The 23,481-nt window shown below is 44.3% G+C and overlaps 2 protein-coding genes and 1 long non-coding RNA gene across 4 annotated transcripts; 1 reads left to right on the forward strand and 2 right to left on the reverse strand.

Annotated features, from left to right (window-relative positions):
* Nucleotides 1-1,672: 1,672 nt before the first annotated feature.
* LOC122241150 lies at nucleotides 1,673-22,591 on the reverse strand. Of its 2 annotated transcripts, XR_006221140.1 has the most exons (5): nucleotides 22,328-22,591; nucleotides 21,835-22,213; nucleotides 20,770-20,839; nucleotides 5,704-5,788; nucleotides 1,673-2,109 (listed from the first exon to the last, which is right to left on the reverse strand). It is a non-coding gene; the product is annotated as an uncharacterized LOC122241150 (long non-coding RNA). The 2 variants fall into 2 exon arrangements; XR_006221141.1 differs by lacking the exon at nucleotides 20,770-20,839.
* On the forward strand, nucleotides 8,527-9,474 carry LOC102957082 (olfactory receptor 2A12-like). Its single transcript, XM_007077441.1, has one exon. It carries the CDS (start codon nucleotides 8,527-8,529, stop codon nucleotides 9,472-9,474), a length of 948 nt encoding a protein of 315 aa, XP_007077503.1.
* LOC102956820 (putative olfactory receptor 2B3) lies at nucleotides 15,392-16,339 on the reverse strand. The gene has a single exon (XM_007077440.2). It carries the CDS (start codon nucleotides 16,337-16,339, stop codon nucleotides 15,392-15,394), a length of 948 nt encoding a protein of 315 aa, XP_007077502.2.
* Nucleotides 22,592-23,481: the final 890 nt, after the last annotated feature.

Consider the following 23,481-nt stretch of genomic DNA (forward strand, 5'->3'; position numbering starts at 1 on the left):
GTCTTATACAGATCCAGTACGTGCAAACATGGAGAACAGTAAAATGTAGAATAGTTAAGATATGAAGAGTTTTGAGCATTTTTTGACTTCTTTTTTTACTTAAAAAAAGTTTATTTATTTTTGAGAGAGAGAGAGACTGAAAGAGAGCAAAAGTGGGGGAGGAGCAGAGAGAAAGAGGAGACAGAGAATCCCAAGCAGGCTCCATGCTGTCAGCACAGAGCCTGACACAGGGCTCAAACTCACAAACTGTGAGATCACGACCCGAGCCAAAACCAGAAGTCGGATGCTCAATCAACTGAGCCACCCAGACACCCCATCCCTTTTTTTTTTTCATTTTGTAAGTTGATCCACACCCCCCCCCCAAAATTATTGAGATATAATTGACATATAACATTATGTAAGTTTAAGGTATATAGATGTGATGATTTGATACAGGTATATATTGCGAAATGTATATTGCAATTAAGTTAGTTAACACATCCTCGCCTAATTACCATTTTGTTGTTGCTGTGAGAACATTACAGATCTACCCTCATAGCAGCTTTCAAGCATATGATACAGTAGGGCTAACTATAGTCACAGGCTATGCTTTAGATCCCTGGAACTTACGCATCTTATAACTGGAAATTTATACCCTTGATCAGCATTTCTCCATTCCCCCCAACCCTCAGGCCCTAGCAACCATTCTTGGTTCTGAGCTCAGTGTTTTAATTTTTTTGTTAATGTTTATTTACTTTTGAGAGAGAGAGAGACAGAGACAGAGCACGAGCGGGGGAGGAACAGAGAGAGAGGGAGACAGAATCTGAAGCAGGCTCCTGGCTCTGAGCTATTAGCACAGAGCCTGATGCAGGGCTTGAGCTCACTAATCATGAGATCATGACCTGAGCTGAAGTTGGACGCTCAACCAACTGAGCCACCCAGGCGCCCCTGAGTTCAGTGTTTTTAGATTCCACAAATAAGGAAGAGCATACAGTATTTGTCTTTGATTTATTTCAGTTAGCATAATAACCTCAAGGTCTGTTGCCCTTTGTTTTAGTGTAATTTACTTAATTGTTGTTTACATAGATTGACTTTAATAATGATCTTGTTTAACAACCAGCTTATGGCACTTCTGAAAATTCAAGTTGGTTCTGTAGCCCGGGGCTGACAGGAGGGGGTCTCCAAGCTCAACTGCCCCATTCTGAATAGCTGGGGAATAGGAGGCCTAGACAGGAGGCAGGTGAGAGAACTCATAGTCATGGAGGCATGGCCAGGACTTGTGCCTGGGTTTTCAACACATTATCTCATTTAATTCTCCCAGCCATCACAGAAGGTTGGGGATAGTAAGAAATTATTATGATTTTACAGAGGAAAAGGCTGAGGCAGAATAATAGCAAGTTTAAGAGGATAAGCACTAGAACTTAATAGATCCTGCTGTGAGTTCTGGTTCTGCACTTAGAGGATGTGAGCTTTTGGGCAAGTTCCTTACTCTGCTGGACTTCAACTTCCTTATATGTATTATGGAGCTGCTCCACTTACTTTCCAGATATGTTTGCCAGTATCTGAGAGTGTAGCTGAGTCTGAGGAAGAGCTGATGGTTGGGGGGAGACTTGGGATCATAGCTCCCCCCACCCTGCCCCTCCCAAGAAAACTTGAAGCACCCTGGGTGCTCCTAACCCCAGGAAGGCTCAGTTCAGGGACATACAGTAGAGCAAGCTCCAGAGATGCCACGCAGGAGGGAATGTGTCACCTCCCTGCCAGGTGTGACTAGAGGAAGGGGGAGGTTAGGAAGTAGACATAGGGATGGGATTGACCTTTATTAAGTGCTTCTTCTGTGCAAGACCTGATATAGGGTAGGGGCTTCATGGTCAACTCTTAATTATCATCAGAGAGGCTGAGTAACTTGTCCAAGGCTTTGGACTGGTGGGGGGTGGGGGAGGATTGTGATTTGCCCAAAGCGGCTCAGTAAGCAATAGAGATATGACTGAAACATGGTCTAATTGACAAGTTGGAGGAACAGGGGTTTGGGAATAAGAGGGGAATCAGAGTGAGGCCTTCAGTTCTTGGCATTTCTTCAAGGTGACTGGGTGCAATCCCTTCTCCCCTGGGCTGTTCATATCCTCCAGAAGGCTAGAAAAAGAAATAGGCAGATCACTACCTTTCCCCAACCTGGGTGTTGTTTGCTGCTGCTCTGTTCCCAAAGGCCTCTTCCTTGTAGGGTTCTTGTTAACACCATTCAGGGAATACCATCTTGGCATCCTCACCAGGGACAGGGTGGAGGCAGGAGGCAGAGGGATGGTCCTTCTCCGCTTCTCCTAGGGAAAGCCTGGTGAGGAGGCAGACCTATAAAGCTTCAGCAGCTTGGTCCACTGATGGGAGCCTGGGGTGGCCAAGGCTCCTCTTGTCTGTGCTCCAAGACGAGACAGGCAAGGCCTTGAGCCCTGGCCGGGTGCAGTGAGCTGCACAATGGAGAGAAGGCAGGGGGTTCAGCTTCCAGCCTCTCAGAAACCCAGCGCCTTTCTGGAGACTGGGTTGCCTGGAATCCTGGTACACTGGACTCAACCGCCCAGGGGGCTTCCTGTTCAGTCTCTTTTCCTCAAGATCAAGTGACAGCCTCTTTGTGACTTGTCTCAGGGGATACCAGAGGGGTGAGATGGTCGCTGGGCTTGGGGCTGTGGGCAGGATGCGGGCATCTGTAGGGGCTGGAGGTCAGAAGTAGCCAGGTCACCTAGCCCCAGGTCCTCTCTGTACCTGCCCCCCAACATACCCCCAGAACCATTTCCTCATTTGCTGGTGTTCTTTCCTCACCACTTCATACCTCATTTCTCCTCCATTTCTTCCTTCTTCCTACACCCCCTTCTTTCTTTCACTTACTCATTTAATAAATATTTATTCATTGGTCTCCTGTGTCAGGCCATGTTCTAGGGGCTAGAAACAGTGCAATGAAGAATACAATTTCCTGAGCTCAAAGATCTTCAAGTCTGGCTGAGAGACACAACTGTGAAAGGACAATGATGGTTATCTTGGGAGAAGCCTTCAAGAATGGCAGGGCTTTCCATGATTACCAGGACCCACCCCCATGCTCTCCCCAGGCTTGGGTATTGCCTATTAAGACAGAGTCTGCTGGGCTGACAGAATTTTAGAAGACTTTAACTAAATGATGTCCCCATCCCATGGAAACCAAGTGTTTCTTCTCTCTACAAAGATTTACTAAATTCTAGAGTGGTAATACTTTCCAAAGTCCTCTTCCATTGATTCCCTCTGCTTCCCACTCAGTCCTATGGTTCCTCATACCCAGATGATGGCATAGATGGAGGGAGCTTTATCATGAGAGAGAGTTCATGGCTGCAACTTAAGCCCTTTGCCCTTGGAAGATTTTGATCTGGTCCAGTCTGGTGGCTGGCTGTACCTCATCAGCCACGATTCCATAGTAGCTCATGCCAAACCTCAAGATCAAATCGATGTGTAGATGGGAAAGTTTGTTCTTCACCCTTCCCACTTAGGGCCTGTTTGCTGGAAGTGGTGAAGTTAAGAGTTGGCTCTGAAGCCACATCACCTCCATTCAAACCCCAGGTCCACTGCACAAGCCAAGTTATCTGGATTGAATCATTTACTCTCTCTGTGCCTTTATTTTTCCCTCTGTAAAATAGAGGTCATTGTACTTACCTCAGTGATTTGTTGTGAGGACAAGTTAGTGTAAGAATTCCTAGCACACAGAAATTATTAATTAAATATTATATATTATTGTTATTGAAAGGGACCTTATAAATTCTCCCACATATCCACACTTTATTACAGATATTTGAATTCGGTTAGTGGGAATTAAGTTAACAGGAGAGGGAGAAAGATTTCCTCAAACTGCGTATCAGAACCCCCTAGAATTGCTAGGATGATAACTCGTTGGTAAGCATAGGGGCCTGGGAGAAATAGAGGGAGCATCTAATCGAGGTTTTGGAGTGGGAGATGGTGGTGCGGGTCAGGGGAAGCTTCCTGGTGGGATGACATCTGAGCTGAGTCCTAACGCAGGAATAGGCTTTGGACATGCTACAGAGAGTGTGTGGGCAGCAGGGATGCAGCTGGGGTGCTCCTCCATGCTGAAGACCTTGGAGAAGGCATGAAAGTGTGACGGAGGTAGACACATACAGGAAATTGGGCATACCTGTATGGAGCCTATGCTAGTATGGAAGGCGATGGCATGGGGAGAGGGTTGGGTGCTGAGGCTAAAGAAGTCTGCAAGGGGGCAGATGTTCAGGAAGGGCACTGTGCATCTGTCTAAAGTGATGGGGCATGGGGAACCCTTAAAGGATTTTCAGGAGGGGAAAGACAGTGCTTCCTACTATATTTATTTTGAAATTGATTTCTGGCCAATTTTATGGTAATCAGAGAATATACTCGAAATGACTTCCATCCTTTGGATTTTTGGAGCTTACATTTATGGTGCAGCATATGGTCAATTTTGATAAATGTTTCATGAAGCTACACGTTTTTTTTGGTTAGTATTTGCATGGTATATATTTTTTTTCATTCTTTCTTCCTAGTGCATCTGTGTCCTTATATTAAGACGTGTTTCTCTCCTCCATCCCAGCCTTATTGACATATAATTGACATAACATTGTGTAAGTTTAAGGTGTACAATTCATTGATTTGATCATTGAAATATTGTAAAATGATTAAGGTGCATTTCTTGTAAGCAACATGTAGGGTTTTTTTTTTTAACTCAGTTTGAAAACATGACTTTTATTAAAATATGTAGTCCTTTTGCATTTAACGTAACTACCAAAATATTTAAGTTCATATTTACCCTCTTTCCACTTCTTACCTTTTTTAAAAAAAAAAAAAGATTTTATTTTTAAGTAATCTTCACACCCAATATGGAGCTTGAACCCACAGCCCCAAGATCAAGACTTTCTCCACCACCTGAGCCAGCCAGGTGCCCCTCCACTTATTTTGTATTTGGCCCACCTGTTTTCTGTTTGATTTTTCCCTCTCTCAAAAAAGCATTATTTTGGATTAGTAAACAATTTTTATTAGTCCATTTTCTACTACTTTAGGTTGTTAGTAATGCATGATTTATTCTTTTAATGATTTCCATAGATACCACAACATGAATCTTGACTTATCAAAGTCTAACACAAGTCATTAGTTTTACCAATTTTCCAATTATGTTAAATATTTAGAACTCTGACTTTCTTTACCCCCTCCATTTCTTATGTTATTGTTGTCATGATCTTTTTTTAAAAAAATCATTTTATTTTATTAATTAATTAACTTGAGAGAGAGAGTGTGCGTGTGAGTGGGGGCGGGGCAGAGAGAGACAGAGAGAGAGAGAGAGAGAGAGCAAATCTTCAGCAAGCTCCACTCAGCACAAAGCTGGAGCCGGGGTTCAATCCCACGACCCTGGGATTATGACCTGAGCAGAAATCAAGAGTTGGATGCTCAACACACTAAACCACCCGGGCGCCCCATTGTGAAATTTAAAAGGAATTAAAGACAAAGATCGTGACAGGGGTGCCCGGGTGGTGGGATTGGGCCCCGAGTCCAGCTCCATGCTGACGACAGCTCAGAGCCTGCTTGGGATTCTCTCTCCCCTTCTCTCTCTCCCCTCCCCCACATGTGCTCTCTCTCTCTCTCTCTTTCTCTCTCAAAATAAATAAATAAATATTAACAAAATAAATTCCACCAGACTTCGTTATTGTTTTACATTCGTTATTAATTTACACTTACCCATTCCTTGAGGACTTGTCATTCTTTTTTGCATCTTCATGTTTCTGTCACTGTCTTTCTACCTGAAGAGTCATGTTTTGTTTATCTGAAAAAGTTATTTCACATTTAAAATTTTTTAACTTTTTTCTTTTAAAAATATTTATTCATGTATTTATGTATTTATTTATTTCTGAGAGAGAGAGAGAGAGAGTGAGAATCTTAAGCAGACTCCACACTTGGCATGGAGTACGACACAGGGTTTGTTCTCACGACACTGGGATCATGACCTGAGCTGAAATCAAGAGTCAGATACTCAACCAACCAAGCTACCCAGGTGCCCCCAATTTTTTATTTTTGAAAAATTTTTTTGAACTAACTTTAAACTTACAGAAAAACTGAAAGGATACTATAAAGAAATCCTGTATGGCCCATATCCAGATTTATTAATTTTTAACAATTTGTCATATTGCTGTTATTATAATCTCGAGAACTATTTGAGAATAATTTGCAAATATAATGTTCCTTTAGCCCTTAATACTTCAGTGAATAGTTCCCGAGAATAAAAGAATACTCTTTTATACAGTAGCTGTCAAATTCAGGGAATTTAACATGGCGCATTGATCTAATCCAATTTTGTCAATTGTCACAATAATGTTATTTATGACATTCCTCCCTTCCAGGATTACTTCTTGCATTAATTGTTGTGCTTTTTTTTTTTTTTTCCAGGATCCTTCCTTCTATTACAGATTCTCAGCCTTTCTTTGTCTTTCATGATGTAGATATTTTTGAAGATTAAAAGCTAGTTATTTTATATAATATCCCTCAATTTAAGTTTCTTGGATGTTTCCTTATGATTAGATTCAGGTTTTGCATTTTGGGCTGAAATAATATATAGATGCTATATTGTTAGGATTTCAAATATGGAGACACATTGTGTCTACCTGTTCCTTTAAAAAAAATTTTTTTTTAACGTGTATTCAGTTTTGAGAGACAGAAAGAGACAGAGTGCGAGCAGGGGAGGGGCAGACAGAGGGAGACACAAAATCTGGAGCAGGCTCCAGGCTCTGAGCTATCAGCCCAGAGCCCGACACAGGGCTCGAACCCATGAACCTGGAGATCATGACCTGAGCTGAAGTTAGACACTTAACTGACTGAGCCACCAGGAGCCTCTCTACCTGTTCCTTATTGGTGATGTTAATTGTAATTAATCACTTGGTTAAGATATTGTCCAGTTTCTCCACTGATAGCTACTACTTTTTACTTCTGTAGTTAATAAATTCTTTATGGATAGATAGCTTTAACTGTGCAACATTCTATTTCTTATCAGACTCACTTGCCATAGATTTAGCATCTATACCAGTCAGGATGTCATCAGGAGACAGCACACCAGTAATGTGAACAGGGAAAATGTAATACAAAGAATTACTAACTAGTAAAAGGTGAGTAACTACTAAAAAGGATGAAAGACATCCAGAAGTATTAAGTGAAAAAAAAAAAAAAAAGCAGTTACTACCTCATGGCTCAAGGAGAGTACACACTGAAACATTGAAGGGACTAAGGATTTAGGACATCTCTCTCTCCCTCCCCCTTCTCCTGGCACCCCCACCCGGGTCAAAAAAAAAAAAAAAAAAAGGCACCTGGGTGGCTCAGTCGGTTGAGCATCTGACTCTTTTTTTTTTTAATTTTTTAGTATTTATTTATTTTTGAGGGACAGAGACAGAGTGTGAGTGGGGGAGGGGGCAGAGAGAGAGGAAGACACAGAATCCGAAGCAGGTTCCAGGCTTCAAGCTGTCAGCACAGAGCCTGATGTGGGACTGGAACCCACGAACCTGAACCTGGAGATCATTACCTGAGCTGAAGTCAGATGCTTAACTGACTGAGCCACCCAGGCGCCCCAGCATCTGGCTCTTGGTGTCGGCTCACGGCTAGTGGGAGCTAGCCCCGCATCAAGCTATGCACTCAAAGCGTGGAGGCTGCTTGGGATTCTCCCTCTCCCTCTCTCTCTGCCCTTTCTCTGCGCTCTCTCTCTCTCTCTCAAAATAAAGTGTAAAAAAAAATTAAAAAAAAAGAAAGTTTAAATTCAGACTTTTTCAAAGATAGTGTGGCTACCATAGGAATACACTCAGCTGCTGGTGGGCAGAGGCCAGAGTTCGCATAGAAATGACAACTGGGTGGGAAGAGTGTGGGCTGAATGTACGACTGTAGCTGGTGCGTTGGGGTCATTTGAAGTGCGTACTACTGGGCCTTCCAGGCACCAACCCATTGGCTCTCAAGCTGAGTGACTGAGAAAGGACTGAAGCCCCAACCAAAGTACTTTCCTAGGGTTAGCACATCACAGTGCCCCTCTAGCGCCCTCTATTGACAAAGCCTCACATTGACAGCTGGCAAAAGAAGTTTGCAGAGTGAGGAGAGGCTTGTAGCAGCTCCTCTAGACAAATGGTCTCTAAGGCGGAAAGGAACTTCACCTCTAAAGGTTTGGGAGCTGGAGCTGACATGGCGTAATTGATTGCTGCTAGACATGGATTACCAGTCTGCCGAAGGATGGGGGGTAAGACAGGGGAGATTGCATATGAGCACTTTACCATTTTTTATTTTGTTAAGGCGTTATGTCAGATGCTTCATGTATATTGCCTCGACTCCTCATAAGAACCAAGAGTTGAGTATTATTAGCTACATTATACAGTTGAGGGGATTGAGGCTCAGAGATGTTAAATAACCTGTTCAAGACAGTGGCTGAGTAATGGGGCCAGAATTAAAATCCCTGCCTCCAGAGCTGACATTCTTGCTAGACTACCACACTTTGGGTGACATTTAAATGAGTGGGATTCTCTTATAGGCCCCACCATGTGGACACCTCCAGGCCAGAACCAAAGCTGGGTTTCTGAATTTATCCTGCTTGGCTTCTCTGGTGATCCCACGTTCAACAGGATCCTCTTCATTTCCTTCCTTCTCCTTTACCTGAGCTCAGTCCTGGGCAATGGACTTATCATCGCCCTGATCTGCCTGGACATACAGCTTCACACACCCATGTACTTCTTCCTCTGCATCCTCTCCCTGCTAGATATGGGCTGTGTCACCACTACCATGCCCCAGATGTTGGTGCATCTCCTCGCTCGCTCTCAGACCATCTCCTTTGCCAGCTGTTGGCTGCAGATGTATGTGTTTGGTGCCTTGGGCCTAACTGAGTGTATTTTCTTCGTAGTCATGGCTTATGACCGATATGTGGCCATCTGCCACCCACTGCATTATACTGTCATCCTCAGCTGGGGCCTGTGCATACGACTGGCAGCTGGGACCTGGGCCTGTGGTTTCTTCTTCTCTCTGATCCATACTTTCCTCACCATGAGGCTGCCATACTGTGGGCCCAACGTGGTCAACCACTACTTCTGTGAAGGCCCCTCAGTACGAAGCCTGGCTTGCATGGATACTCACCTTATTGAGATGGTAGACCTGGTCATCAGTGTCTTCATGGTTGTCGCCCCACTCTCCCTCATTCTGGCCTCCTACATCCGTATTGGCCAGACCATTATCAAGATCAAGTCTACACAGGGCCGCTGCAAGGCTTTCTCCACCTGTGCTTCCCATGTGACCGTGGTCACACTCTTCTATGCCCCAGCCACATACATCTATATGAGGCCCAACTCCAGCTATTCCCCTGAGCAAGACAAGCAGATCTCACTCTTTTATAATGTCTTCACTGCCTTTCTCAACCCTGTGGTCTACAGTCTGAGGAACAAGGACATCAAGGGGGCTTTTCTCAAAGTGATGGGGTGGGGTAGGGTGCCCTGGTGAATTGGGAGACAGGAGAGGCCTGAGGTAGAATGTCCAATGCTAAAGAAAGGCACAACATTTATAAGGTATGCAAACAACATTGTGCATTGGAACCAATATAGCACTTGGTCAGTGGAACAAATATGGTACGTGAAACCAACATGACAATCTTGATGAACTTGCTACATTGTGGTGCAATGACAAACAGCTCCATAATCTTAGTGGCTTACAACAGCAGAAGTTCATTTATTGCTCATCTTCCATGTCAGTTGTATGTGGACTGTGGCCTTCTGCCATTGGATTCTTGGATTCAATCTGAAAAAGGAGGCTCTATCTGGAATATCCCATTCTTATGACAGAGAGAAAGGCACATAAAAACTCTTAAAGTTTCTGCTCAGAAGTGACACAGATCTCTTTGCTGATATCCTATTGGCCAAAGCAAATGATATGGTCAAGCCCAATAGGAAAAGGACAGGAAGTATCTACTTCCTACAGAAAAGTAACATGTCATATGGCAATGGGTATGGATATATAATTCTTCTATAGTGAGAGTGGCAATAATGGGGGTGATAATATTATCTAACACAATGGCACTGGAATGAATAGAATACATGTAATCAACATGAAACATGGTAATTGTAGGTGACATGGTACATGGACATGGTAGAAGGCCAAGATGATGTAGACAATCAAAGTGGTACATGTAACCAACGAATATCTGTAGCCAACATTGAAAATTAAGCTAATAGTATATGGAACCAAGGCTGCCCACAGGCTTGACTTGGTGCATGGAATCAATGTGGTTCATGGGTCTGATGTGGTATACTCTGCATTGTGTTGTCGAAGGACAAAGTACCTGACATTAAGTGACTTGGGTTCTAGTCCTAATCTTATAACATGTTTTATGACTTTAGGCAATTCACTTTCTTTCTCTGGATCTTACCTTACTCATCTATAAAATAAGCATGTTAAATGTAATGGTTTCTTTCTTGTTTTTTCTTTCTTTCTTCCTTCCTTCCTTCCTTCCTTCCTTCCTTCCTTCCTTCCTTCCTTCCTTCTTTCTTTTAGAAGGACAGAAAAACAGAGCACAAGCAGGGGAGGGGCAGGGAGAGAGGGAGACACAGAATCCCAAGCAGGCTTCAGACTCTGAGCTGTTAGCACAGAGCCTGACACAGGGCTTGAACCCATGAACCACGAGATCATGGCCTGAGCTGAAGTCGGACGCTCAACTGACTGAACCACCCAGGTGCCCCATATGTAATGGTTTCTAAGACCTCTGTGTCTCTAAAATTTTAGAAGAATAGAAGTTGCTGCCATTTGTAAACTATACATACATAGCAGTGACTCTCATTCTTTCAAGGAATCTAAATGACATATGAAGCTAAGAATCCTGGCAAAGGGCCTCAGAGTTAGCATGAGCATCCAACTTCCTTTCAGGTTTCATTGGTGGCTCAGAGGCCTCAGGGATGAGTTGATTCAGTTCCAGTATTTCGTGAGCATCCATTATAGTCCAGCCAGTGTCAGGCCTTGGGGAAACCAAGACAGGTATATGGAGAGATTTACAGTCATGTAATTACAATGCTTCTGGAACAACCCAAGAAGATGCCACAGTAACTCTGAAGGACCAAAGACTTCACAAGAGTGAGGTTCTCTCAATGGGTGCCAGACACAGAGGACCAGACTATACCTCACCCCACTCCTATCCACCACTGCATACCTCACCACTTTGTAAGCTCTCCAGAACTTGGAGTCAGGGAGAGAGGGATGGAAACCCCAAGAAGATTAGTATTATTTCTCCCACCACTGGGATGATAGCTCAAAATGGAAACTAAACTCAGTTACTGAGAGATGAAGGTGTATTTATCTCAGGAAACAAGTAGCATTCTGTGATAGAGAAAAATGGAGGAGGAAAGCCTGCTTCCCAGGGCCTTACTTGGGAAGGAATTAAGGTTTAGCTGATACCTGAGGATGAGAAGAGTCACCCGTGCAAAGAGCCAAGAAAAGGCATTTCAGGCAAAGGGATGCCAGGTACAAAAGTCCCAGGTCAGGAAAGGACTTTGTATTTTCTGCAGAGCTGGAAGAAGGCCCATGTAATCACAATAAAGTGAGCAGAAGAGGCAGAGATGACATTGAGAAGTAGGCAGAGGACAGTCCTAATGAGCCCTGTAGATAGTGTTTACTTTTTTGCTCAGTGCAGTGGGAATGCTTGGATTCTTACTGGGGAGCAGTGCAGGTTTAGGGATGATGAGCTCCAGTGTGAGTGTGGCTTGAGGTGACCAGAAAGGAGATGGGATAAAAGGTCATCAGGATGAGCATGTCTGAGAACTCACAGGCCAAGAGTGAGAACAAAGAACTCCCTTTTAGAGAGGTACAGAGGGTGTGGCATCCCTAGGGAGACTTCCAGGTTGAGGATCCTGGGAGGGGTGGTTGCTGAATATGGGACTAAGATGGCAAAGAGAGGGAGAACTGGGGAAAGGGAGAAGTAGGGACTTGGGCAAGTGGGGAGATGAACAGAGTCTGGGAATAATAAATGACTAGAGAGTTCTTGGCTTCTGAGGTGATGGAGATTTCGTTTCTAGTACTTAAGTGTGGAGTTGGGTGCTAGTATGGTCCTAAAGCATTTACTCAGAGGTGAAACAGGGCATTTGGGTGGGTGGGTACAGCTACACCAATAGGCTCCAGTACCTGGTATGACAAAGTTCCAGGCAGAGGGATTCAGGTAGAAAGTGAAGGGTCCCATGGATTATTAAGGTATTCCTTCCCCCATCTGGGGAAGGAGTAAGGAGCTATGTGGTTGGTGGAGAGGACTTGCTAACTGATGAGAGGTTCTTCTGGCCTTGTGGGGAAGCAGACTGCCTCAATAATGGGGGAGAAGTCTTCCTGGCTGTTGGAGTTCCTTCTAGAAGGTGGGAAGTCCACCTAGTGGCTCTTCTACAACTAGATAGTCAGGGGCCAGGGTAATGGAGAGATGAGTCTTGTGGCTAAAATGTGATAAGGTTTCATTAGTTTCTCTACTAGGACAGATTGCTACCATTCATAATTCAGGGTGATAGTAGATTTTATCTTAACAATGGTGAACAACCTGTATTTTTAAGCATCAAGGCTGAGGGATGGGGTGGAGGAAAGGTGGGGACACAGTATTTTCAGGAGAATGGCTTGTGAGATATAATGAGGGTTTGGGTTGAAGAGCACTTAGTGAGGGAGACCTGGGCATGGCTTGTGAAGGTGATTATAGCGGATGGTTGTAGTGAATGGGGAGATGCCAAAAGATGTGACAAGGAAAGAAGCAAGAACACTTAATGGCTTGGGTGTGTTGGTAAAACAGAGAAATCAAGGAAGCTAGCAAGGTTTTAAGCCAGCTTTACCACTGTCTCTGCTTCCCTACAGTTTATTGATGGGAGCCAGCTGATTGCCAACTGTCATTCCCAAATCTGTGGCACTGCAGGAAGAAGTCATGGCCCTTGTCCTGCTGGAATTTGTGGTCTACAAACCAGCACAGTTCATAGGAGGCATACGTACTTAGGGGTGGGGTTAGAAATTACTGTTGTTCAATAATTTCTCTGTCAATTTGAGTCTCAATGGGGTGGTTTTTGTGGTTTTTACTCCCTTTCCTGCTAAGTTTCCTAGAATTTTCTCTAGAGGCAACACTCTCAGATGGGCTTTTGCCTAATCACCTGGAATATTTCCCACCCTGAGCTCTAAATTTCCTGTATCCCCCTTTCTTCCGGAACTCTACCCAGTTCTCTCTAATCCTTAATCCTACAACACTGTTCTCTGGCCTAATCGAACCTCATTGTCAAGCCGTCTCTTCCCATTGTACCAGTTATTATCTAGGCGGAAAGCCTGACCAATGCCCTTCATATCTCTACAATTCATCCTTTGCTCCTGTGATTTGGGGGCTTGATGTGTCCTGTTAATCCTTCTATGTGGTATCTGCCTGCTCTCCCCCAATGCCCAGCATCTCTCCTCAAGCCCCCTTCCTTACTACTTTCCAAAACAGGTTCAGCAAATGTCCTATAAGCGACTGTGAAATGCAAAGCCAAATATTTTCCTTCAAAATTCAAGTTACAATCACCATAACTTCCATTAATACCACAATTACTATTACTTTCTTTGCTGAGTTCAAAGCACCTTCAATGACATCTGTTTGGATTGAATCTGTACCACTTTCATTGGAGCCTTCACTGTTTTATTGAGGACTATTAGTTAATGAAGGTTCAATAACTTTGAGGTTAAAGAGGCCTGATATTAATCACAAGGAGGCCTAATAGCTTTAAATTTCCTTTGTGTTTAAAGTGAGAATCTGACAATATTTTTCCATGGCATCATCTCATTGAATGCCTATCACTTGTATCCATTAGGCGATTTAGAATTTCAAATTCAAAGTCAAATTTGAAACAGAAAAGGCTGGGATAGTTCAATGGACTGTGGGAATTCAGAATCATGACAAGGATAAAATAAATGCCAGGAACTCCTGCCTCTTTTCCCCTTTTGTTCCCTGGTGGTAGAAAGAGTGAAGGCAAAATTTGGAGGAGATTTTGTGAAGGTTGTTAGGGGCTCTGTGTGAGAGCTTACCCCTCTGATTCCAGCTTCACTGGAGTGTTGCTTACGTTTCTTGACACTGAAGTATTGTCTGCCTTTTTTTGTATGATAGGCACTGTGTGGTCAGTACAATTTCTGAGATTCTGTGGAGCAACTTTTCTGTGCCTCTTCCAAGGTGCTGGGGACTCTAGGGAGCCACGGGTATGGGTGAAGGGGTCTGGCACTGGTAAGAGAAGTCAGCCCTACTCTGATCACTATATCCTGCTATACCTGTCAGTATCTTTTTGAATCAAGTACTCTAGTAACACGTTATTACTCAGTTTAGATTTGAACAAATGTTTATTTAAAAAGCTCTATCATGTGAGAATATCACTGAAAGTATCTGAGGAGTTCTGGCTGTTTGTAATCAGGGCCTCTTCATTTGGTACCTTGAAAGGGTGTCATAATTTTTCTACAGTTTTGCCAGTTCAGAGTTCATAGGTTTCTTGGTGACAGACTCAAATTCACTAAATCCACACTAGAATGAGGTATAAACAAATGCCAACATCTTCATTTATAATGTTAGCTATCCCTTTCCAGAGAGCAGAATGGCCCCTCTTTTGAAGCTGAAATGATCTCAATAGTTTGCTTGGTAATGGTGGTATTAGGAAAAAGAAGTAGAGCATGACAAGAAGAATGGCAGTGTTTATGTAAAGCATGCAATGCATCAAGCACTGTTTTGAGAACTTTACCTACATTAACTTCTCACAACAATCCTACAAGGTGATGGTTTGCCGCAAAGTATGAGCTCTGCCCCAGTATGGTATGGTTTGGGTGATGTTTCATCTGTACATCAAGAGACCCTCAAAATATCTCTTCACCACAGCAGGGGCTCGCTCTGTACCCTGGGACCCACACTCCCATGAAAGTACTGGATAGACAATGACCAATTCCTGAATCCTGTTTCTAAGGTCACTTTTCCTTTCTCTTGAGACTATGTTTCTTTAGATCTGTTTGTACTCCTGATTGAGATAAAATAAAGTCACTCAAATGGGTCCTGTTAGTCTTTGTGTCCTGGCCATCCTGAGTTGATTTAATAGGCGCAATCTTCATGAGCTCATTCATTCAATCATCAAATGTTAATGATACTTTGTGCCAGACCCTTTGCTGAGCCCTGGGAAACACATAAATCAGACATAGGTCCTGACTTGGCACCCTATCTACAGTTGGGTCTCTTGATGTTTGAGGATAGCTCACCTGCTGGAACCATCAACAGCTCCCACCCAGGCACCAACCCTACATATTATCTCCCATAACTCTCAGTCAGTGATTCATGCCTATCCATAGGGTGATGGGAGGGAATAGGGTGGAACATGTGGTTTCAGGTCTGGTTGTAGCCTTCTGTGCTCCAATGGCCTCACTCAGAGGCCTTGCTTGAACCTGTTAACTTGAGGAAAGCCCTCTTCACATCTTTGTTTCTAAGGCTATAGATGATGGGATTGAGAAAGGCAGAGATAATATTGTAGAACAGAGCCAGTTTCTTGTCCCGCTCTGGGGAGGCATTGGCCCCGGGGTTCATGTACATAAACATGGCAGGTCCACAGAACATGGTGACCACAGTGATGTGGGAGGCACAGGTGGAGAAGGCCTTGAGTCGACCCTGAGCTGAGCGGATCTTCAAGATTGTGGCAAAGATGCGGACATAAGAGGCCAGAATGAAAGAGAGGGGTACCAGGAGAAGGATGAAGCCCAGGATAAAATCTACTTGGTCATTGAGGGATGTGTCTGCACAGGCCAGCTTCAGAACAGCAGGGACCTCACAGAAGAAGTGATTGATCTCATTGGGGCCACAGTAGGGCAAGCGCATTGTGAAGACAGTGTAGACTAAGGAACAGCTGATACCCCACAGTCCACAAAAGATGGCCATTGCCCCACACAGCCATGGGGTCATGATAACCTTGTATCTGAGTGGATAACAGATGGCCACATATCTATCATAGGCCATAACAGAGAACAGCCAGCCTTCAGTGATGCCCAACACCAGAAAGATGTACATCTGGGCCACACACCCAACATAGGAGATAGTTTTCTTCTGGCAGATCAGATGCACCAACATCTGGGGCACAGTAGTGGTGACATAGCTCATGTCCAGAATGGAGAGGACACTGAGGAAGAAGTACATGGGTGTGTGGAGGCGGGAGTCCAAGTGAATCAAGGTGACAATGAGTCCATTGCCCACAAGTGTAGAGAGGTAGAGAAAGAGGAAGATGTTGAAGAGGATTGTATTAATTTGGGAATCCCTGGAGAAGCCCAGAAGGATGAATTCAGACACAGAGCTGTGGTTGTCCCAGGGAAAGTTCTGCATTCTCCTTCATCTGCAGAAAGAGAAATGAACTGACTAGTGGCCCAGCTTAGGATGCACATTCAGGTACAATGACTATTCAGTTGCTGGCAGCTGGTGTTTATTTGGATACTATTTGGGACTAATAGAAGTTCAAAGACTGAGGTCTAGTCAGAGTGAGGCCAAATTTGGGGAGGGGAGGGAAACCTTCATGGAATTTTCTGTTTCTCAGGCCCAAATCTTTTTTCAAGACCACCAGGGTCTCATTTTATTCTATCAGCCCCAGCAAGGCCACCTGTTTTCTTGTCTTTCAGGACCTACAATCACATAATGCATTGCTTGGGGGCTCTTCTCCCCTAGTCCTGGCTATAGAGTGGGGTAATGATCTGAAGCTCTCCCATCCCTCTCCTTGAAAAACAAACACTCAGAACCCTTTCCTTTGGTGCTTTAACCTTCTGATCGTTACAGTATAGAGGAGGTGAGTCAGAAATGTGAGAAAGATATATGACTCCAGAAACATTAAAATGTTTAGAAAAATCTTACTCAGGTCTGTGTTTCTTGAATCTTTTGGGCCTCTGGAAGCTTCCTCACATCCAATTTTATTTTAGACAAATTTTTCACCACTCTGCTTCATCCTGGCCTTACCCACAAATGAAGGGAAGGGTCTTCCTGCTTCACCCTAAAACTATAATAGAGGTAGAATAATAGCTATCTTTTTTTTGCTTAAAGGCAGCTTTGGCATTTCTTAATCCCTCCAACCTGGTAGGAATACCCTCCCAATGGTAATATATCCCTTGGAGTCCTTTCCTTTTTGCAGCTGAGATTTATGACAGGAGGGGAGACCCATTTAAAGGCTGCATGAGTTTAGTTTATATCTTAAAACTTAGGGCTGATTCCTTGTTTGTGATGCCATAGGAGGTGGTGTGTTCTAGTGGAGCATGGGATTTGGAATCAGAAGACTAGACTTCAAGTTCTTGATGCTTCAACTGTGCTTCTGCTCAAGTAATTTAATCTCCTTGAGCCCCATTTCCTTTTCTGTAAAATCCACATAAAATTTACCAGAAGAGATGTCATGAGAAGTAATACATAATAGGTGTGAAGTGCTTAGCTCTGTGATTAGCACATAGCAGGAGCTCAGTAATGTTAGTTCCCATCAAATCCCCTTCCTCATGGTATCATTCATCAAATGGTCGACAAACACTGATTGAGCACCTACTACCTATCAGGCTCTATTCTAAGAGCTGAAGAGACAAGGACAAATAAGTTCTATTCCTAATTCTCAAGGAGCTTACAGTCTGGTTAGAGAGATAGAAGAGTAGAGGCACAAACCACATCCCAATGTGCTTAGCACTATGACGGAAATATGGCTAGCAGTCAAAGCTCTGTGCTAAGCACCAGGGATACAGTAATAAAAATCTCTGCCCTCAAAACACATGCACAGGAAGGAGACAGGTAAACAATAAATGACAGTCAAATGATAAGTGCTGATGGGAGTAAGTACAGAGTGTCACAGGAGCCTGGATAGGCTGTGCTTCCTTAAAGAAGCACCTAGGTAGCCTTTGGGAGCTAGACTTCTCCAAGAAGAGGACACATAATGTGAAACTTAAAAGCTGAGCAAAAATTAGCTAAGCAAAGATCCTAAGGAAGAGTTTTGCAAGAAGATGGAGTTGCAGGTGCAAAGGACCATAACTAAGGGAGAGTTTTGTACAACCATGGAGCACAAGACATAAAATCTGAGGGTAGGATAGTCTTCACAGGGCAAGAGGGAAAAGAAAAGGGTATTGTGTACTTTAATAAGGAGCATGGAGTTGATCATTTAGGCCATGACAATTTGGAGATAAGTTTTAAGTAGAAAAGTAATTCATTGAGGCTTAGGTTTTAGAAATGTCACTACTTGGGTGGAAGTTAGAAGAAGGCATTGGAGGAAGACCATTTGAGGGGTATGGGAAAAAGGCAGAAGCAGCATAGCATTATAGGCAATAAAGAAGAGAAGAGATATTAGAGAGAGGTGTGGGAAATTGAATCAACAGAACTTGGTAACTGAGGGGTACATAAGATGAGAAAGAGGGAGGGGACAAAGATGAGCTTGAGGTTTCAGGTTTGGGAACCATTACAAGACAAAACCTGGGTGGAGGTGGAGGTGGAGGAGGGAGAGATGGCGTGAGGCAGGAAATGACTGGAAGGTAATGATTAACTCTGTTACAGACATAGAGCTTGGAACATGAGGCATCCTTGAGGATCTGACTATCAAAGAATAGGTCAGAGAGCCTTCAAACTCAGGAAGGATATCTAATAAAAATTGGGGAGGTAATCAAGATACATAATGGATGAGAACTAACCAGGATAGTCTAGAGAAAGAGCAAAGAATCAAAATCTGCAGCCTGGGGCATGAACACAAGAAAGATCAGCAGTAGAAGAGCTGGGGCTTGAGCAAGAGCATCAGGGAGGCAGGGAACTTGGTTCCACCAACCAAGGAAGCTAACATCTCCAAAAGGGCCTATGGTGCCAGACACTACAGAGAGAGCAGGAGGAATAAAACTTTAAAAATATAATAATGTGGAAATTATTCTTGGCTTGAAAGTGGGAAATTTTGATGAAGTGATGAAAGTAAAAATCAGACACCAATGGGTTTTGAAGAGTGAACTGGTCTGTAAAGTGGAGTAATGAAGAGATATCTAAGATTGGGATGGACAAAAGGTGGAAAGAGTGTTTTATTTGTGTTGCTGTTTTTTAAAGATATATACACGGGGGAGGGGGGAAGCCAAAAGAGAGAGAGAAAGAGGTGATATTGCAAGGTCTCTGAGGAGGCAACAGCAACGGGACTAAGTGCCCAAGTCATGATAGGCAGCTTCAGGAAAAGTACAATGGAAGGAAAGGAGGTAAGAATGAGTTGTATACAGATCTTTTACTTGTGACCACCAGAAATTTCAAGATCACCTTCCCATGGACCAGTCGGTCTCATGGGTTCTTCCTTCACAGGAAGGTGATGTAGATGGTGAGGAAGACAATCTGATCCAGTGGTTGAAAGTAGAATTTCATGTCTCAAATGGTAGAACAAGAAGCTAATGTCAAGAAAAGAAATGTTATAGCGTAGAGCTAAAATCCTCTGTCCCTTCCTTGGATTCAAAAAGCCAACCACAACAGTTTAGGTGGAGTAGCAGTTCATTGGGCAATAACTGAGGACCGGAAGTGGATCAGTGTAAGTAAACTTTCTAAAAAGTCATCATGGAGGTGACATCATTGAGAAAGGATGCTAACAGATGACACAAGGTGTCATGGAATGTGTCTGGGGTAGCCAGACTTCATGTAGGGCATCTTTTTCAATGGTGGGTCCACATTTTAAAGGGAGTGTGGATATGTTGAAATAGGTTATAAAGAAGGGTCTGGAAACCATATCATATGAGGAAGTGTCGGAGCAATTGGGTATGTTTACCATGTGGAATAAAAGGTGAAGGGCATTCTGGAAGCTGAGGGCCAACTCTCTGAAAGGTTTTCATGTGGAAGACGGATAAGACTTGTCTGGGGTGGTCTTAAGAAGTATAGTTGGGAGTTACACTAGGGAGACAAGATCCAATGTAATACAACCAGCTGACATTAGAGAGGGCAGTCCACAGATAGAATCAACTGTCCTGAAAGGTAGTGAACTTGCTCATCCTGTGAGAGGATCAAACAAAATGTCAAAATGCATTGTGACCAACCTGCTGGTAGAGAAGGAGTGTCTCTGGTCTAGTCTATTTGGAAGAGTTGAAGACCTTGACATCCCTCTGGCAGCTCCACCTGGACCTGATATCTGATGCCTGGACTATTGCAGTAGGCTCTCAATAGGCCTCCCATCCCCAGTCCTTGCTACATACTCAGTGACCAGAATATGGTACAGAATTGGAGAAAAGAGGAGTATAGAAGGAAAGAGAAAGAAAGGCCAGGAATAGATTAACGGGGGCTCCAAGCCCACTGTGAGCCTCCTCTCCAGCCACCCCAGGGGGTTTAATGACAGGATATCAGTATCCTGTTTGGAAGCAATCACCTCCCTCTCCTTCCCAAATAAGAGCATTTCAGATCTTCTCAGTTCTAACATCTCCCTCCAGCTCCCACCTTCTATAACTGATCACCCCCACTTTTATCTCTCCTACCAGGGCCTCATCCTAAATCCTCTATGGAGAGCCAACTGCTTCAGTTCTGTAACAGCAGCCTTCACTTCCTTCCATCTCTCTCCCCCTCAACTGAGGAGCACACCCAAAAGACAAATAAGGAGGGAGAGGGAGAGGGAGAGAGAAAGACAAAGAGACTGATCACTGTACAGAGAGAAGTCAATGAACACAGGAGGACAGAGGTCAGGAAATCGAGCAGATGCCCAGGAGGACCTATGTGGGTGGAAAGGAGGCAGGCAGGCATCCAGTGAGACAGGCGGGGACAAGTGAAAAGCAGGCCCCTTCCTCTGCCCTTTTACTCCTTACCTGTCACTGGGCTCAGTGTGGGATGAGCCAGGGGCTTGTTGGTTCCCTCTTTCATAATCTGCTCCTGATCCTCAGGGAAGACAAATCAGGTAGCTTCTTAATGAGCTTCTGTGCCGTGGGATTCTCCAGGCCCCGTCACAGCCATCCCAAGCCCTGACCACACTTCACCTCCCCAGACTGGCACTCAAAGCCTACACGCCCAGGTCCCCTGACCCTCCCAGCTCAGCACCCCTCGCTCCCCATGGGCTTCTTCTTACTCTGCCTCAGAGTCCAAGGGGACAGATGTGTGGGTGTCAATTACTGTAAGTGCATTGATTGAGAAGTGCAAGAGGTGAAGGCCAAGCATGCAGACCAGGGAAGGCTTCCATGAGCCATAAAGAATCCACAGGTGTTTGAGGGAAAGGGGAATGGCAGAGAAGAGCTCTGCTCTGCTCTCAGTCCCCAGGACCCTGATCCACTCTCTCCATCATGCCCTGCTGGATCCTGGCCTGTTTTGTGTTCTGACATCCTGTGGTCCCCAAAGACTGTGGCTCCCTGCACTGAAGATAATATACCAACAATTGTGAGATATTTCACAGAACCTGGCTCAGGATGAAACAACTGATAAATATTCCACATGGGAGCGAAGCCCTGAACAGTCGGAAGGCCTGAGATCAGATCCTGGCTCTTCCACTTAGTAATAGTGTAGTATTAGACAAGATAGCAGCCTTCCTGTACCTCAGTTTCCTTACCAGTAAAATGAGGCAATAACAGTATAGGGTAGCTGTGGGAATTAAATATGATTGAGTATGAAACAGATGTAGTAAAATGTGCATATCATTTATGCTTGACATAGCTCCCCAGTATATATCAGATGGTTGATCTGCATGTCCCACAAACGTATATTTTCATAATGAGACTTAGAGTGATGAGGGACCACAACGTGTCCTTCTCAGCCACCAGCTCTGCTTCTTGCCTGGGACAGGACACACAGCAGGTACCTCCTAACTGTGGTCAGAATCCATCCCCATCATAGATGGGAGAGACAGCCCCTTGGATGACATGAAGTGAGAAGTCTGAACTTACCTTCTTTGATTTGAAATCACCATCGCCTGGAGTCAAACACTTGGGCTACTCAGAAATGGTAATGGAGTCATCTTATTTTCAAACTCTGGTTGGTGGCAACTGCCTAGAACACTGGATCGAGGCAGAAACTGAGTAACCTCAGGCTCATGGAGAGGGACTGCCATGATCGTTCAGTAACACCTGCCATGAGCACTGGAGGGAGGTTAGCAGAACATGTAGGTGTTAATATGGTGTTTCAAAAGTCCCCTTGAAGTTTTCATCATCCCTTCTATTAGCATGTGCAATGCAACTCAGCAAAGTGTGTCCCCTACTTAGCACTGCCTGTGTTCATCCAGGGGAACCCTCCGCTGGCTTTCGTCCTTCTATCTGCAAGCTCCCCCTTTAGTTTTGTTGAAGAGAAAGAAAAAGAAGGCATTGTGTTATATGAGACAGAGCAGAGGGAGGGGAAGAAAGCACTCATTTTTTTTTTTATATTGTCTTAAAGAAAAATCACCTTCTTGTGGCCCACTTCCCTGACAGTTACCACCCATTCATTTCTTTTCTCCCCTCTGGAGGAAGTCTCCTAAGGGAGGGTGGTGTGCATTTCCTGTCCTACATTCTCTCCTAAATGCACCGCAGTCAGGTTTCACTGCCATCATGTCACTATGCCTATTGGTTTAGCAGCAGCAGCCAAGAGGCCATCTCAGCTTCTAATCAAACAGAACCAAGATTTTCTTCCCTAGTGAAAGGAATTCCCCTTTGAGCACTAGAACCTCCAAACACACGAAACCCAAAGTTGCAGAGATAGAAAGCAGAGATTTCTCTTGAGTGTTAATTCATATATTAGAGAGAGGGACCACTCGCATCACACCTGGACCTGTGTGTCCCCTCAGAGGAAGATAATACCACATAATGATTGCTGGTTTAAGTCATAAACTGCACTCTTTATGATGGCATTACAACCTTACAGGATGTTTTCTCCCATGTGGCAAGATAACTGAGACTTCAGTAGGTAATTCCTTCATCCTATTAGGCCCAGATATTTCTGGGTGTTTGGGCACAGTGGGTGGCCACTGAGTTCTGCCAGTGTAAGGCCACTGTTATACCTTTTTTTTAATGTTTATTTTTGAGAGAGAGAGAGAGGGAGAGGATGGGGTGGGGGGCAGGGAGACTGAGAGAAAAGGAGGGAGAGAATCCCGCGCTGTCGGCACAGAGCCCCCGTGGAGCCTAATGCGGGGCTTGAACCCACAAACTGCGAGATCATGACCTGAGCTGAAATCAAGTGTCGGACGCTTAAGTGACTGAGCCACCCAGGTGCCCCTGTCATACTTTTCTCTGAGGGAAAGTGTGTTTCCTGGTCAGAGATGATACTGCATGGAATACTATGGCAATGGATAAGACACTCTATAAGACCACTGATCGTGGGTTGTCAGACATGCTGCCGGCAGGAAACCTGAATATGAGACTATCCCTGGGACGACATATTGTAGCCTTTTTGTGATGGAAAGGGTCTAATGTAATTTATGTGTCACCAGGTAGCTGGCAGCTACCCCGGGGAATGGTACCACACCAGAGGCTCAGCCTCTGTCTCTGCTGCTGGGGCCTGGCACACAGCAGTGGCAATGGCTGACTCAGCCTTGGTGAGGCCGAGTTCATGTGGCTGAGTCC

Source organism: Panthera tigris, chromosome C1 (genome assembly GCF_018350195.1).
Source record: "Panthera tigris isolate Pti1 chromosome C1, P.tigris_Pti1_mat1.1, whole genome shotgun sequence".
Classification (NCBI taxonomy): domain Eukaryota; kingdom Metazoa; phylum Chordata; class Mammalia; order Carnivora; family Felidae; genus Panthera; species Panthera tigris.

Bases quoted from the DNA above. Each gene is read 5' to 3' on its own strand.
- LOC102957082 (XM_007077441.1), top strand. From the start codon at position 8,527: ATGTGGACACCTCCAGGCCAGAACCAAAGCTGGGTTTCTGAATTTATC.
- LOC102956820 (XM_007077440.2), bottom strand. From the start codon at position 16,339: ATGCAGAACTTTCCCTGGGACAACCACAGCTCTGTGTCTGAATTCATC.